This window comes from Schistocerca cancellata, chromosome 7 (assembly GCF_023864275.1).
Source record: "Schistocerca cancellata isolate TAMUIC-IGC-003103 chromosome 7, iqSchCanc2.1, whole genome shotgun sequence".
In the NCBI taxonomy this organism is placed as follows: domain Eukaryota; kingdom Metazoa; phylum Arthropoda; class Insecta; order Orthoptera; family Acrididae; genus Schistocerca; species Schistocerca cancellata.
The window spans coordinates 213169195-213187817 of NC_064632.1; the positions used below are offsets into that span (position 1 = coordinate 213169195).

Consider the following 18623-nt stretch of genomic DNA (forward strand, 5'->3'; position numbering starts at 1 on the left):
GTCTGATCTGTCACTTTCAGACAAGATGTGCATATTCCTGGATTTTTTTACAACTTTTCTGTATATGTTACAGCAATGTTTGTAATATGAAAGTATCTGTGGGTCATTACTAGTTCTTGCTATTTTCAAAATGTTTCTTTCTCATTGTGGAGGTATTCCGATGCATGTAGGATCCTTAGTTTCTTTAATAAGTTCTCAATATTGCATTTAATTATATTTTTAGGAAAATTACTTTTAAAATGGATACAAATTCATTTGAAAATTTGCTGAATTTAAAATTAGAACTAGACTTCACCCTAGCGAATATTTTCAGGCTTCCTTTAAAATCTTCAGGTGTTTGGTCATTAATCAGCCTCACTGTGTCCTTGTGTTTCTGAGCTGTATATGGAGCTAAGTTACGTAATGTGACTGACTATGCACTGTGATCTTCCAATTCATTTACCATTTAACTTCTGCTTGTTGTATAAATATATTATCTGTAAGGAAAAACTTGAGCAACTTACGAATGGAGATTTTTGACTGCTTTTGAATTATAAGTTTTGTGAAAGACTTGAATAATTAATAACATCACTCATTTACACAAATGTAGATAAGCAAACCACTTCTAATTACTGGCCCATTTCAATGTTTACAGTATTTTCAAAACATCAGTATATATTTTTCTATAAAACTTTTATATGTAGAATAACTATTTATTGTCTTTATTTATAAATTAACTCAAAACAGCTGTATTTGAGTGTGATCAGTTATTACAACTGATTCGAAAGCACATATGCTTCATCATCAGGCAAAGGCTATGACAATCAAAATGAGCATATGGCATCATTGGCGGGAGGCCCCATCCAGGGAAGTTCGGCTGCCAGGTGCATTTCAGTCGACACCACACAGGGCAACTTGTGTGCCGGTGATGAGGATGAAATGATGATGACAACACAACACCCAGTCCCCAAGCAGAGAAAATCTCGAACCCAGGCCCGCTTGCATGGGAGGCAAGCACATTACTACCCAGCTAGGCAGGCGGACTGTGACAATCATATTGCTATACACCCACAAAGTATACATATAAACTATCATGGAAAATTATCATGAATTATTTCACGTTAACTGGTAATGTCAACCAAAATATCATCAGTTTGGTTGTGATTGATTTTTCCAGTTAAGGTAAAGCTGTATGTGACAGTATTCATTGATGATGCACATGCATACTTTGCAGGAGCACAGCAATTTGTTTGTTATGGCATGTGTTGTTTGGAATTAATCCCAAACTAAAGATAAAAATGGTTACTTTATACAACAGTAGTATATCAGCTGATGTCCCTACCTCTTCAGCAAATGTAGATGAAAGATGATAAAACTGTATTAGATTCTGCTTAAACAACTGAAGGAATGCTGCTTTGGTGCGACCAAAAAAATCAACTATTAGAAAATTCATGTATTCAAGAGTGGTATCACACATCTGTAAAAATGAAATACTAATAAATGGTTTTCAGAAAGGCTTTTCAACAGAAAATGCTATATATGCTTCCAATGATCAAATATTAAATGCATTGACTAACCGAACATCACCCATTGGGACATTTTTTGATATCTCTCAAAGGCTTTTGATTGTGTGAATCATGAAATTCTTCCAGATAAGCTTAAGTATTGTGATATGAGTGGGACAGTGCACAAATGGTTTCATTCATATTTAATGGGAAGAATGCAGAAGGTTGAAATTAACAGGACAGATAGTCTGCAAAAATCAGCAGAGTCCTCTAACTGGGGAAGTATCAAGTATGGTGTCCCACAGGTTCAGTCTTGGGTCCCTTATTGTTCTTAATATATATTAATGTCTTGCCACTATATATTCATGAAGATGCAAAGCTAGTTCTTTTTACTGATGATACAAGTATAGTAATCACACCCAACAAACAAGATTCAGCTGAGGAAATTGTAAAAAATGTCTTTCAGAAAATTGTTCAGTGGTTCCCTGCAACTGGCTCTCGCTAAATTTTGAGAAAACACAGTATATACAATTCTGTACAGTAGAATATTCAAAATTTCTGGGTGTGTACATTGATGAGAAATTGAATTGGAAGAAACAAATCGATGACGTGCTGAAACGGTTAGGTTCAGCTACTTGACTTATTGCACATTTTGGTGATGAATATATCAGTAAATTAGCCTGCTATGCCTATTTTCATTCACTGCTTCCATATGGCATCATATTTTGGGGTAATTCATCACTAAAAGTATTCATTGCACAAAAGTGTGTAATCAGAACAACGGCTGCAGCCCATCCAAGAGCATCTTGCAGATATTTATTTAAGAAACTTGGGTTATTCACAGAACCTTTGCAATGCATATATTTACTTATGAAATTTGTTATTAATAACCCATCCCAGTTCAAAAATGACAGCAAAGTGCATAGTTACAACACTAGAAGAAAGGATGATCTTCAATATTCTGAGTTAAATCTGACTTTGGCACATAAAGAGGTGAATCATGCTACCACAAAAATCTTCAGTCATTTGGCAAATAGCATTAAAAGTCTGGCAGATAGCCAGCCAACATTTAAAAACAACTTAAAATAATTTCTGAATGACAACTCCTACTCAATAGATGAATTTTTGGATATGAAGTAGTAACTGAAAAAAAAAAGAAAAGAAATTTTGTGTAAACAAAACTTAGGTTCAAGTAACACGTTCCACATCATTACTAAATGTCATGTTCATGATCTATGGAACAAATATTAATGTATGTATGGATGGATGGATTTCTACTGGGAAATTTTCAAATATTCCTAGAAACATTAGTCATTATTATGAAGACTGGCAGATGAAGGAATGCAAAAGATAAGTCTATGAAGATTTAAATAATAATTTTCAGAAAGATTCAGACAAAAGTAGATTTTGATTTTCCCACAATATTGAACAGGAAAGCAGAATACTACATATTCATAGAGACATGGTATAAATGTTTATCTAGCCTGCAAACAGACTATCACTGAACTTAGAACTTTTTAAAAAAGAAAAAAGAAAAAAAAAAAAAAGAAAAGAAAAGAAGAAAGAAAGAAAAAATGCAATTCTGTATTGCACAAGGTCTGGTCACACCTTTAGAAAAACATGTTTGATGCTAAATAAATAAATGAAGCTGAATATTCTAAATCTAAGGGTTTTTATATTGGAAAGAACCTAAACTGAGTTAATGGCAGTGGCTTCTCTGGCTATGATATAGAACTGCACATACTTGAAAACTTGATCACAAAGAAGACACATTATGGGAAACAGTTAGTGATTAATGGACTAGCAGCCTTACAGAAGGCTGACTGGAGTGATGTATGTAATGTGACAGATAAAGGAAATAGTAATAGACAAAATTTGAGGAGAAAGAGAATAAGTCCTATGAACACACATCCAGAAACAAATAATTTTCAAAATTTATTCCTGATATTAAACTTAAATGTAATAGGTAAAGATGTACTACCTAAAGCGACAGATGAAAATTTGTGCCAGACCAGGACTTGAACTCAATTTACCACTTATTGTGAGCTGTTGCCTTACCACTTATGCCAGGGGTTTCCAAACTACGGCCTGTGGGGCAACACCATCCTGTGAACACCACCAATATGTCCCATGGTAATGGGCCAGACATGCAAGTTATCCGGCTTGCCATAATTTTGCTTATTACAGTTGCTTCTCAAACAACTCCCATAACAAGTTTTCACACACCGAATAGAAGAAAACATAAGAAATTGAAATGCTAAACGAACAATGTTTGACATAAAGAGTCTGTTTACTGTTTTTTTTTTTTTCAGGCTTTAATAACCATTTCAAAAATCACCTTCTGACCTTGATTGACCTTGACTGATCTCTTTGGCTTCTTATAAATGAAAACTACGTCATGTGTTCTACTATTCACTACTGCTCTGTAAAACAGAAGCTTTGACAATGCTGTATCCAGTCAGTTGTACTAATTACAAACCATTTAGCTCCACTGTTTTTGTCACCAGTACCACTGCTCAAGATTCTGCACAATGCTGCAAATTCTTTTGATGCAAATTCTCTGCATCGATGTTGCAACATTTTTTTCTTCACCCGCACATGGTAACCCTTTCGCTTGCAGTATTTGTTTATGAACTCCAATTCTGATTTGTCATTATTAACTAACATTAATTCAATAAAAAACCATAAGACATTAGCTAAGCATGTTAAGAATGTAATTAACTTTAACACTATGTCTCTTTTTCACCAAATTTAGAAGCACAGGTGTAAAAAATATCTCTAGGCAACCTCCTCCTAAAATAGGATGTACTGTACTATAAAAAATAAATTATAATGCTGTATTATAAATCTGTACATATTTTTTGGGAATCTACATTGATTCCTATGGAAAAAGTGTTCCACTTAATGACTGTTAATTACAAATAAGATACAGTAACAGATGTTGCTCATTACATGGAGTAACACTGCACATATAAATTTACAGTGCCACTAAATCATACAAAATATGTACAATAATTAGTCATTTTTATTTTATGAGCAATTACGATACACATTAATCGACATATATAATGCAACTGAACATTTAGCTTGCAATTAATTATAGGAGATTTCCTGAAAATTTGCTTACTGAAGTGACACATAAATGCAATTCACATAATGGAATTAAGCAGTGTAATATGATTAATGAGAGTTATGTAACTGTAACTTTCAACTTACAGCTGCTTACAGTTTTGGATTAAGATTATTACTGGAAATTATCAGCAGTGACTTCAAATGTCCACCAATTAGTCTAGATCTGTAAATAGTTTTTGCATATTTAATTTTGGAGAATGTTTTCTCACAAAGATAAGTGGCCCGAAAGCAAAAAAAGAGCGTGAGCAAACTTATGGAACTAATCAAACTGTGTGACTGGAAGGCTCTAAAATTCCAGTAATAATGAATTTAAATTTTTATCTTTATAAAAATCACTACAATGCATATCAACTATTTTCATTTGAAGCTCTGGGGCAAGAGTTCCTACATCAGTGTTAAAAGGATTTTGAAAAATGTTGATACTTGCAACTGCATCAAAATCTGAAAATCAAGGCTCAAAATTAATTTTTAAAGCATGCAAACTTTCAGCTGTGGAATCTACTGGAAATGGAGTTGCTTATCGCTGACTGAGTGTTTGTCATGTATTAAAATGCATGAAACATTTTTAATTCGTCTGAGACTGAAAACAAAACAATTTTTTGTCGAAAGGACTTAATAGGAGTGTACATATCAGGCAGTAGCTGGTTTCCTCTTTGTACTTTTAATTTAATATCTTTTACATGTTTAGTTAAACCTATATAAAATGATAAACTCCATAACCACTTATTGTTTTGTAACGCAGCCAGAGGACAATTTCAATTGTTGTTGAGCTCAAAAAAACAGTGTTAGAACTTTTCCACAGGTAAGCCAGTGTACTGCTACATAACACGAAAAGTCATTTTCTACAATCACTTCAATAAACTTGCAGGACTGATGATGATTAAACAGCATATAATGTTAATAACAGCTGACATGACTGGCTTTAAAATGTTTGACATATCCAAGCATTTTCTGTACAAAGACTGTTGATGAATGATGAAATGTGTGATTTAAGGTTTCGATCCACTGTCATTTTCTACCACCTTTGACATGGGAGAGGTGACACCTTAATTTTTTCCACAAGTTTTCGCCAGCATCAGTTGTGATACACAAAGTTTTTCCACTGAAGGCTGTTTCTCTGAGCAGCATTTTCTACTCCTTTAAAAATCTCTTCTCCCATAGTCATGCAGTGAATGCTATAAGCAGCAAGAAACTCTTCATACACTTCTTGAATTAAAATTAACCCCTGTGCATTATCTAAACACCTGTTTGCTGATCCTGACCCAAAGAGAACCAAACTAAGTGTTGGGTTTATCCAGACAGTTGAGTTAATATATTTTCAACAATACAATTTACTCTTTGAGCCACAGTGTTCATTGACAAACTGATGTTTTTAAATAAATTAGCTTTTTCTGGACACATTTCTTTAGATACAGCAATCATGCAATCCTTTATGAATTTGCTGCCAGTAAATGGTTTTCCATGTTTTTCTATGGAGTGATCCACATGGAAACTAGAATGAATTGCTTCTTCTTGTTCAGCATTTACTTTCTTAAACAACACTTGCTGTTATTTTAAACTGTCTTTCAAAGATGCATATATACATATCTCACCTTTGCCTATTGGTAAGTTTGGAATAACTCTGAAAATGTTTAGTCCTGTAATGGTGTTTTATATTGTACTCTTTTTCAACTGATATTGCTCTGCAGCAAATTATACACATTGCCCTATTACTTGACTCAATTATGAAATATTTGTATTGTCCCCCCATTGCTCTCTAAAATTTCTGCACTCACTGTCTTCTGTTTTTTTTTTTCATATTTACATAAATCCACACAGGGGATGTAACTGCAAATCAACATAATGCCAGTTAATAGTATTAAGAGCAAGGATTCTGACTAAAGAACTGTACCAGATTTATCTTTAATGCAATTTCAATTAAATACTCATTGTTAAATGACTGTATCTTCACTAAGAAGCTGTAATCACAAACACACTAGTCTCACCATATTTTGCTTTTCAGATCGCACTTATCACTGCAATCCATGTGCTTACTACTGTGCTTAACTCCCCTACTCTCCGGAAAATGTCAGTACTATACGTTCAGTATTTGTCAGTGGTAATTGTAACAATAGGTTAAGTTCAGCACGCATGTCAGCTATCACCTTGGCTGTGAAATAACCTGGACACTTGTCCATAAGTGCGGAGTCCAGCCCCGCACCTGTGCCATGAACATTTCTATCACCGCGTATTCCTGAAATGAAAATCTGCACATAATTCAATACTACAGTATGTTGATGTGATGAACTAAGGTCTGTCCAACTTTTGTTGAGTAATGCCAGTGCTGACTGCAGGGAATGAAGAGGTAACCACGACTGCCACCATGTGGCAAGGAATGTTGCAGTGGGGACATATCATGAAGTGCTGATATCATATGCTGCTCCTGCTACTTCTGACCACTTACTGTAGTTTTAATGAAACAGGAGTAACAAGTTTCCATGAAAGCATGTTACAACAACATTCATGAGAGGTATTTATTTATAACAATGTATGCTCAGTGCCAAACAATAAACAGTTCACTGGGTAATGACTACTGTAGAGCTATTCAGTGTCAGCTCGTAAAGAATGGCAGCAGTGGTAAGCATCACAAAAACTTCTGAATTGTACTGAAAGAGTTCTGAGCAGTACTAGAGGGGGAATGACGAGGTAACCACTATTGGCACTGTTTGGCAAGGAATGTTGCAGTTGGGAGATAACGCGAAGTGCTGATACCACGTGCTGCTCCTGCTATTTTCTGTCCACTTATTGTGGTTTTAATGAAACACGGGAGTAACAAGTTTCCATGAAAGCATGTTACAAAAACATTCATGAGAAGTATTTATTTGTAAAAATGTAAGCTCAGTGACAAACAATAAGCTGTTCACTGCACAATGACTACTGTAGAGCTATTCAGTATCAGCTCGTAAAGAATGGCAGCAGTGGTAAGCATCACAAAAACAGGCCTCATGAAAACTATAGCTAGGTCTTGACCCTTGCGACACAGTGGAAGATCCAGTGTGTCCCTTAGGCTAAAACGTTTGGAGACCCCTGACTTAAGCTACCTGAGCACCTCCTGGACCCATCCAGACTTCCACGTGTCACACAGATTAGTAATTCATTTACTCACTCTCACACCTCGAGCTTTCCTTGTGGGCTGTAGAATCAATATTTGGAGGTGTCATACACTATCATAATTTTCATCACAGGCTGATCTTCGACTTACGTTATATAAGTCTGTGACATGTGGAACTTTGAGTTGGTCTGGGGACTGTGCTCGGACAGCCAAGTGGTGAGGTGACCAGTTGTGATAAGCTGGAAACCCGGATTTGAATCCTGGACTGGCGTAACTTTTCATTTGTTGCTTTAGGTACTTCATCTATACTATTACAGTTAGGTTGAACTTCATGAATAAATTTCAATATTTGAAACTGTAGATCACCATCAATATATTTATTATTAGCTTACAACTCAATAATTTCATTTGGAAGTGCATGTGTTACTATTATACACTTTTGTGATCATTTGTGTGTCAGTAGTAGTTTTTTAAGTAGGTGTGGAGACATACATCTCCTAGCTTTTTGGCTGTGGCTTAACACCATGATCAAAACTATTTTGCACATGTTAGAAATATTCTTAACTCTTGCTATCTACATACCTTTACTGTATCCAGCTCAGAATGTAGCAAATCATACAGTCTATGATATTTTGGTTCAACTGATGCTTTGATAACTTCACGATCAAGGAGGCTTCCCATCATGTAGATGAACTAGAATATTTAATTTATAATTAGAATAGCATATTAAACAAGTGAAAAGGAAGCAAATACAAAATTGGAAACTTTAAAACACAGAAGCACAGAAAAACATATACCATTAAACAGTTAATACACTACATAATTATGTGTCAAAAGTTCAGATCCAAGTCTTTATTTTAATTTAGGCTTACTGTTGTTTATTTAATTTTCAAAGTGAATGTGGGGTAAAAATAATAGCACAAGTGAATGGTCCAGACATTCTCTATTACTCTCACAGAGGCTTATTGCTTACTCTATGCTTCACAATAAACTAAGAGGGAAACATCAATAAAAAAATGAACTTACTACCACATGTAGTCACTCATATCCAATGACATTGCCTCAAAAATAAATTTAAGCACCCAGAAGACATGGTCAGTTGTCAATATAGCTTCATACAAGTACACACCATTGATGGGTATGTGAATTATTAAGAGTTGCTATTCTCTTTGATTTGTAGATCAGCCACCAGATTGCATTAGTCTTGCTCATGCTTAGCGTTATTACCTGACTTGGTGTGTATATAATGGGTGATAATTGTGTCAGATGCTAAGTGATCATTGTAAAGTATACAGAGATGATGTATACTCATGTGAGGCAGTATTAGCAGCACTTAACAGAGTTTGAAAGGACATCATAGTGGGCATCCATTTGGCTGACTGGTCGAATCATGCAATATCCACATCTGTGGAGCATTCAGATGTGACAGGTGACCAATGTTAGCCTGCATGAAACTTGAGGACAGGCATATTCATCACCAAGGTGCCGGCCAACATCTGACCACCACCCAGGCACACTATAATTCCTTCACATCCACACCTGCCATCCGAGAACAAGTAATGGAAGCCCGGCAACATTCTGTTTCATACCAAAACACTGGTCTGAGATTAGCAGCAGCAATACTAGGAAATTATCATGCCATGCGAAGGCTGCCATCAACACAACAACTCAAAAAGCTGTGTTTGAAATTAGGCTGACACAAGGAAGCATGAACTGCTGATGGAACTGCTGATGAATAGCATCATTTTATGTTCACCGAAGAATCATTGATTTGCACTACCCTGAGTGACTATTGTCCTCAGGTACAGTGTCAACCTGGGGAAATGTTTACAACATCGACCTGGGGAGAGGTCAAATTCTTCTGTTTCGGAGAGACATAGGAGTATTACTCATGGCATCAAGGTGTGGGAAACCAGTGGGTATGACTTCATATTGTGGTTGGCAGTGACTGAAGGTACTCTGGTGGAACAATGGTGTGTCACAGTCATCCTGTGGCCTCATGCATTACCTCTCATGCAACAGTACTGTGGTGCCATTTTTGAATGGCACAACACTTGTATAACATGGCGCATTTCTCTGTGAACTGTCTGCATGATATTGAAGACATCAAGAACACAAGATCTATCCCTCAAAAAAATGGTGGAACCAGCTCAGACAACTGCATACCAGGTCAGCTTGTACATTATAGCAGAGATGCTGAGTCACAGATAGGCACAACAGAAAGACTGTCACAAATAAAGCTTTCAGCCATTAAGGCCTTCGTTAACAATACACTAAGACTCACACACACACACACAAATGCAACTCTCACACACGACTGCAGTCTCACATGCTTGTGAGTTGTGTTTGCATGTTTGTCTACACCTATTGTTGAAGAAGGCCTTAATGGCCAAAAGCTTTATTTGTAACAGCCTTTTTGTTATGCCTATCTGTGACTCAGCCATCTCCACTATATGGTGAGAAGAAACTTTCCTTTTCATAAAGTAGTAGTAAAAGAAATACATAAAGTTATTCAAACATGAACAAATTAGCCTAAGGCATATGGAGTAGTCTCGGAATAGCTGGGTTGGACAGATCAAGCAGTGGTATTAGCAGCACACCAGTTTTGGAGTATGGGTATGAATGACTTTGAATGACAGATGTGGACCACTGGAGACAGTAGTAACATCACAACACTGTACTGAGCCCACTACATGGAGCCAACAGCAGCACAATGCTGTAACTCAGTACCACCCAGGACGGTAGCAAATGAATTACATTCTCTGCCAGGGATTCAATTACCTCTCGCCATGCCCTGAAATGAGAAATGTTGTGCCCACTATCCTTCCCACCCCTCCCACAGTCGTATTGCACCATCCACCGAACCTACACAATATACTCGTCCCTCCTTACACAACCCCTGCTCTCAATCCCTTGCCTCATGGCTCATACCCCTGTAATAGGCCTAGATACAAGACCTGTCCCATACATCCTCCCACCAGCACCTAAACCAGTCTGGTCACTAACATCGCCTATCCATCAAAGGCAGGGCTACCTGTGAAACCAGTCCTGTGGTCTACAAGCTAAGCTGCAACGACTGTGCTGCATTCTATGAAGGCATGACAACCAACAAGCTATCTGTCCGCCTGAATGGCCACTGACAAACTGTGGCCAAGGAACAAGTGGACCACTCTGTTGCTGAACAAGCTACCAAACATGATATCCTTCATTTCATTTCAATGACTGCTTCACAGCCTGTGTCATGTGGATCCTTCCCACCAGCACTAGATTTTCTGAATTGCGGAGGTGGGAACTTTTCCTGCAGTACATCCTACATTCCCATAACCCTCCTGGCCTCAAACTTTGTCAGTCACTGTCCTCACCCCTCCAGCCCCTTCCCTGCTCATATTCCAGCACTACACAGCCGTCATTCCACCACCACACCCAATTTTTTCTCTCTTATTTTTCCCCTCTGCTTTTCTGCTACTCCCCCCTCCCTCCCCCCTAACTCTCCCCTGCCTGCTGCCCAACCTGCAGCACTTCACTTCACTGTTCGCCATCCCCACCATACCGTCCCTCCCCCTCCCTGCCCCAACCTCCTCCTTTCCCCCACCCAGTCGCCACTCCCATCATGCACTGGTGCTGCTGCTCGCAGTGTGGTTTCAGTTGCCTGAGACTGCAGTCGTGTGTGTGAGTTGTGTTTGTGAGAGTGCGTGCGTGCATATGTGTGTCTATTGTTGACAAAGGCCATTGGCTGAAAGCTTTAAGTGTGAAATTCTTTTTGTGGTGCCTATATGTGACTCAGCATCTCCGCTATATGATGAGTAGCACTTTCCTTCTCATAATATTGTCACTTCTGTATCAGATTAGACTGCAGTGATGAAACAGAAATTGGTGAAAAATCATACTATGTCTGTCTGCAGGAAGCAGAAAAAAATAGAGCATGCAAACAAAGATTGGTGTCATGATTCTTCAACATCGTCCAATATAATTCATGATGAAATAGTTCACAGGCGAATGGGCAGATGTCAGTGATCAAGTGTCACAATATTTTGGCAAGTGATAATGGCCTTATCATTACACAGGCCTGCACTGTTTCAATTGTATTACGTTTTTATAGTTTTTATGTTAGATTCATATATACCTTTGTAAGCCGAACCCGAAAATGATCTTAGTTTTTTTCCATCATGCCAGAATTTTTGCAAATAGCAGTTTGTCAAAATATATATTTTAAAAAATCACCAACATCAGATGTAAAGAGTTAAATACACAGGAAATGCCACCAGCCATCAGTTTATGATGAAAACAAATTGTCAACATCATACACCAGAAGACGGCAGCACTTTCATCGTTAAATGTGTTGTACACATCAACGGTCATTGTTGGTGCAACCATTCTTATGTATCCTCTGTGATCATAAGTGTTCATGTTGGTGGATATACACTATGAAGCAAACATACAGTGTTCGAAATTATGTTTGTAGATTCCTTTTGTTACTTTTGTGGTGAGTTACTGGTGTCGGGGTTAAAAGACATTTAAAACTGTACGTGTGGCAAGTGTTTCTCCCATATTTTGGTGTCAAAGTAAGAGATTAAGACAAAACTTGAGGGCTCCACTCCATTAGCTATACGTATGTTGAAGGGCTGAGACTGTGGTCAAAGTTGGAACAAGATGCTTTAATATCTGAAGTTCCAATGGTATGGCAAGAGCCACAAAATCACAGTGATGATTGCTACTTTTGTTCTCAAAGTAAAGTGGATGGTCCTTGGACAGCAAGTCAGGTACGCAAAGTTTCCCTGTTTTTTATGTGAGTGGGGAAGCAAAGACAGGAAAAATCACTGGAAACAGAAAGATTGGCTACAACCAGCTTCATTGGAACCTAGCGTAAAAAATGTGCTCCAAAAACCTCTATCGAGTCTACAAAAGTTCTTTTTCCCCTCTACATGTTAAATTAGGCTTGATGAAGCAATCTGTGAAACCCTTACCAAAAGATAGTAAATGTTTCCAGTACATTTGTGTCAAATTTCCAGTCTTATCAAACACTAAACTAAGAGAGTATCTTTATGAGACCAGACGTTAGAAAACTGTACAAAGATTGAAATTTTGAAAAAGAAATGGAAGTCGCTGAAAATTATTTTCTGTATTGTATTACATTATTGTCTCTTGTAGGTCACAAAATGATATGTTTTATATGAAACAAATCTATTTCACACTGTCACTAAGCCTCATATTTCTGATATTTTTCAATACAATGCATATTTCATTGGCAAATTGTGATTTGCAAAAAATTCTGACATGACGGAATAGAACTGCAGTCATTTTTAGATTCACTGCACCAAGATACATGGGAATCAATCATCAGAAGTAACAAAACAGAAAATCACAGCCTAGTGTTATCAGCACACACGATGATGGCAAACATAGTCACTTGCTGAAATATTATGTCTGTTCAACACTTGACATCTGTTCTTTCACCTATGAACTATTTCTTTTCAAAGGCTAGTGTTGATGACTTTTTGTTCTATCTGTAAAGTGTACAGAAAACAAAGCCATGACTTAAAAAAATGAAGGGATACGGTTCTATACTTTCAGCTTTCCTGAGCTAGGTAGATGAGACTTGCCATCACAATACATCCTTCATTACAACAATCCTCTTGATTTCAATCTCAAGCCCCTCACACCCACTGCCCTGACCCACTAACCAAACTTCACTCATCCTGCACCCCCTGCCCCCTCTCATTTCTCTTTTCTGTCATCCCCACCCCAATCTACTCATCCATGCCATCTTCTCTTTGTGCTGCATAACTCACTGTTGCATTCATATTCTGTGCATCTGCAGTCCCTCCGACCGACATTCCTATAGTGAGCACCAGCTGCATACTCCCCAACACCACCCAATCTTCCCATCCCTCCTGTCTGCTCCCCACCCAGTACACCAAAAAAACAATCATTCACCCATTCCACCTACAGGCCTGGCATCCTGTAGCTTTGCAGGTGTGTGTGTGTGTGTGTGTGTGTGTGTGTGTGTGTGTGTGTGTGTGTGTGTGTGCCCTTGGATCAAAAAAGGATTCATCTGATAGATAGTAAGATTTTCTGTGCCTGTCAATGAATCAACATCTCTACTATTTGGTGAGTTACTACATCTACACCTAAATTATTTCAAGAGAATTAAGTACATAAAGAAATAATCTAAGGCAAGGAGAGCAACATTTTACATATTCAAGTTCGATATCAGCACACTATAAAATATATGAAGGGCATTCAGTGACTAACAAGAAAAATAGCTGCAGACTTAAAATATCTATTCCTTCAGCAGATATGAAACTTGTACAACTTTTAAATGTAGCTAATACTGACATTTATGCATTGTATCCCCACATGTTGTGAGCTTGTCATTTCCAATGGAGAAGAGTTATTGACTTTAGTTTTTCAGTCACTAATTGTTAAAATGTCTTCAAACTTTGTATTTTCTTGGACTGTATGTAACTGTGGTGTGAAATTTTCCACTTGAAAACAACCATGAGATCAAAATTTCAATATTGGTAACTGAGATTAAACTGAGATACAAAGGCAAAAGTTTTGCAATTGAAAACATTCTATGTAATTGAAACTTGGCCATGAAAAGATTAGCATTTAACAGTATACAGTGTTTTCTAGCAAATGCAGCTTGCCTCATTCATTATTGAATGTGTCTTGTGGAGCATATATCAGATACACATTCAACAATCACTCTTTCTGAAGCTTGTTTCACCCATAATTGTAATGTATTTGCATATGACTACAACTTTACTAGAATTCAAGTGTTAGGTATATCCATAACTATCACGTAATCTCCATGCTTCTTGCTAATTAGCATTTTATTGGAATGTTTTGCTGTTCTACAAGAAAAGTTCTTTAGAAGTACGGTAATCAGGAAAGTAATTATGTATAATATCAACGAACATGTCATACGATTCCATACCAATATATTTTATTGTCCTGTGAGGTACAAAGGATGTTGTCACAAACATTGATCAGAGTGAACTAACTGCAGGTCCAGAGGTTAACAGAGCTACTTCAGGGCAGCGATATTGTTACCGGCGACTCCACGGAGTTATGTCTCCATAGTTCCATTAAGAAGCCTGTATACTTATTTCTGAGTTCCAACAAATATTTCCAATCTCCATTTAAGAATATAGACTTCTTATATCATCCCTTATCTTATTTCATGGTAAGACATTTGCTTTTCACTCAGTTTTCCTCTGTTTCTAATCTTCACTCTTAAAAACCACTCAGGTGTGCTGGTTGGTAGAGCAGATATTAAGATTCAAATTTTGTTCAATGGAATCCATTTTTAATCCTACAGGCAATTAGAGGAATGTCTGTCAACTTAAGCAGAGTTTCACGTTGTGTAGACAAGTAAAATATAATTGGGGAGAAGCAGATACTTGCCCGCGAACGGCAAAGGTCCCGAGTTCGTGTCTCGGTCGGGCACACAGTTTTAATCTGCCAGGAAGTTTCATATCAGCGCACACTCCGCTGCAGAGTGAAAATCTCATTCTGGAAACATCCCCCAGGCTGTGGCTAAGCCATGTCTCCGCAATATCCTTTCTTTCAGGAGTGCTAGTTCTGCAAGGTTCGCAGGAGAGCTTCTGTAAAGTTTGGAAGGTAGGAGACGAGATACTGGCAGAAGCAAAGCTGTGAGTACCGGGCGTGAGTCGTGCTTCGGTAGCTCAGATGGTAGAGCACTTGCCCGCGAAAGACAAAGGTCCCAAGTTCGAGTCTCGGCCGGGCACACAGTTTTAATCTGCCAGGAAGTTTCAGATACTATGATGTCAACCACTAATGACTGTTTTACAACACCCTGTTAGCACTCAGTACACCATAAATTTGAAGATTCTTTTACAGAGACTGACTCCATTCCTGCAATTCAGTCAGTTAACACAAGAATGTTTTCATGCTATTTGTATCTAAAGATCCTTTATTCACTGTATTCATGTGTTTGAATTCATTACCCAAAGACAGTCTGATTTTTTCCCTGATGTAGTCTTAGTACTGTGCCTTATCTGAAAAACTACACATTTTCAAACATGGAAATAAAGAAAAATAAACCACACAAGACCACTGAAATTAAATATTAAATTGAGAAAAATATACACACAAAATTTAGTTATTTACTCCATAAATAAATTGAATTGTGGCAAAAACAGTTGTTGCAAAATTGTATCAACTACAGATGGTGCAAGTAAGTAAAAATAAACAAGTTTTCAGCATCATGTTGTAATTTGTAATTAAGTAGTTCAGTAAAAGTAAATGTACCTTCAAAATAGCTTCAACATTAACACAGTCATCAAATGCTTGGCTGCAAATAGCAGCCAATCTGTTATCAAAATCTCTAATCCTGTTACAAAACATTGTGTAATCTTTCTCAAAACTGGCATCATCAGGGTCCAAAGGATCATATGGTACCCCACTGAAAAATGAATATAGTTCTTCAAACTCTGCAAATATACTCTCAACTCTTGGGCTAAGCCATCTCGCTCTGATCCCTCCAACTTCTACTTTTTCAAGTTTCTGAAATTCAAGTGATGTTGCAAACAAATCCTGTAATTTAAGAAGACGTACCAGTTACATTTGTTGACAATGGTTTGTTTAATTAAATGTGAAAAAGCAATATTCTCTCAATGCAGAAGTTGAAAATAATTGTAAAAAACAATGTTCATACTTTCACAGCATTGAGTCGTTCTATAAATTTATCCATGTACTCAAAAACAAGACTTCCACCAAAATTCCAGTACTGGGGTTGTACATCTTCAGGGAAATATGATGCAATATTTTGACGACTTTCCTCAAAAATTTGCCTGTTAAATTAAAAGAGAAACAATTTGACAAAGTTTTCATCTTAGTGAAACAATGGATGATTAATATAGCAATAAATATATAATACAAGAAACTCCCGGAATCACAATCAATAATGTAGGCAAAATTTTGGAAATGCCGTATGGCAGTTAAAATTCATGTAAAACGTTAGTATTATATTGAATGGTGTCTCAAGTATGGTTAACTGATCCACTGACATGGAAGAGCAAGTCACAAAAGCTAGATTTCAAAGAGTTGAAAAAGTGCCAAAGGATGAGCACATTAAAAAAGGATTTTATTTGTATTTACTGATAGCAGACATATAAATACACAATGAACAATGGAACTCATGTAACATTAATTAAACAATACTATCAAGTTTACAATAAAAGATGTAATGAAAAATGTTAGCACAAACAATTTGAGACACATAGTTTTCTGTAAAATATGTGATATTCTTCTTAACAAAATTGAAGCAAGGCCAATAAATGTCTCTCCTTAGGTTCCTAATTTAGGAGTGAAAGAGACCAATCACGAACAGGAGAAGACTGTTCGCACATGCACACACACTTGTCCCCCTACACTATGCTGGTTGGACATACAATACTGGGACTGTATTTCAGCAGGTGGTCTAAAGTGGAGTGAGGGTTGTGTTGGGTGGGGCGAGGAGAGGGAGAAAGAGGTAGGAGGGATGATGAGGGGTTGGGGATGGGTAGCTAACAGTTCAGAGAGAAGCAGAAGGTTTGCTGTCTAGGAATGTGGGAGGGAGGGGTGACAGATGCATAAGCTAGGCACATGATACATGGGGTACCAGAGCCAGTGAGGTGCGTTGCATGATGATGATGATGATGATGATGATGATGATGACATGGAGGCATGGATTGGGAGGCGATGACAGAACAGAAGAAAGGGCAACTGTTGGGTAGAGGGTGTGGAGACAGTAGATTAGCATATCAGGTCAGCTACTGGAGTGAAAGTCATGTTGGAAGCATAACTCCCATCTGCATAGTTCAGAAAAGTTGATGCTGGAGGGAAGGCTCCAGATGTCCCAGACTGTGAAGAAGCCATTGAACTCAAGCATGTTGTGCTCAGCTACAAATGGTGCCATTGGGTAGTCAACCCTGTTCTTGGCCACAGTTTGGTGGTGGCCATTCATTCTGATGGACAGCACTTCCTACACCAGTCTTGTCATCCTGTTCCAACAGAGGTATGGCCACTTGTGGAAGGAGCCTCGTTTACCAATTCTGCTGCAATCACTGCACAGCTTTTTAAGTTGGTGCAACAACCAATCAACTGTCCACCAGAATGAATGGCCATCATAAAACTGTGCCTAGGAATGAAGTTGACCAAACAGTGGCACAGCTTGTGGTTGAGGACAACATGTCCAAGCTCAATGGCTGCTTCACAACCTGAACCACGTGGATCATTCCCTCCAGCACCAGATTTTCAGAACTTTATAGATGTAAATTATCCTTCAAACATATCCTTCACTTCCATGATCCTCCTGGCATCAGTCTATATTAACCCACTGTCCCCACACCCTCTACCTAACAGTTACCCCTTCCTCTGTTCTGTCATGCCATCCCAATCCATGACTCCATGTCATCATCATGATGTGGTGCACCTCATTGGCTCTGGTACGCATGTATCACATGCCTAGCTTATGCGTCTGCCACCCCTCCCTCCTACATTCCCAGACAGCACTCCTGTTGCCTCCCATTGAGCCATTAGCTACCCAGCCCCAAACAATCTTCCTGCTTCCTGCCTCTTTCTCTCTACTGACCACACCTGACAACTCCCCCGGCATGTGTGTCCAGCTGGCACAACATAGGTTGTGTGTGTGTGTGTGTGTGTGTGTGTGTGTGTGTGTGTCTGAGTGAGCACGCGCATATGCGTGTGTCTGCTGACAACTCAGACTCAATGCTTCTGCTATTCAGTCAGTGGTCTCCTTTGACCCTAAATTTTTACATTCTGACAGAACTTTCCTTTCTATATCATCTTAAGTTCCCTAATTGCTATTCTATTCTTGGAAGACCTTCTCAGTTTGTTACCTTATTTGCTTTTCATTTTTCCACTGCCACTGAGAGGCAGCACTCTCC

The 18623-nt window shown here is 37.9% G+C and overlaps 1 protein-coding gene across 1 annotated transcript in view; it reads right to left on the reverse strand.

The window, feature by feature from the left end:
* The window catches only part of LOC126092703 (dynein beta chain, ciliary-like), an 863310-nt gene that overhangs the window by 697575 nt on the left and 147112 nt on the right, over nt 1–18623 (reverse strand). The window contains 4 exon segments of the mRNA XM_049908426.1: nt 6692–6862; nt 8290–8400; nt 15985–16269; nt 16391–16526. Of these exon segments, the coding sequence (XP_049764383.1) occupies nt 6692–6862; nt 8290–8400; nt 15985–16269; nt 16391–16526 (703 nt within the window).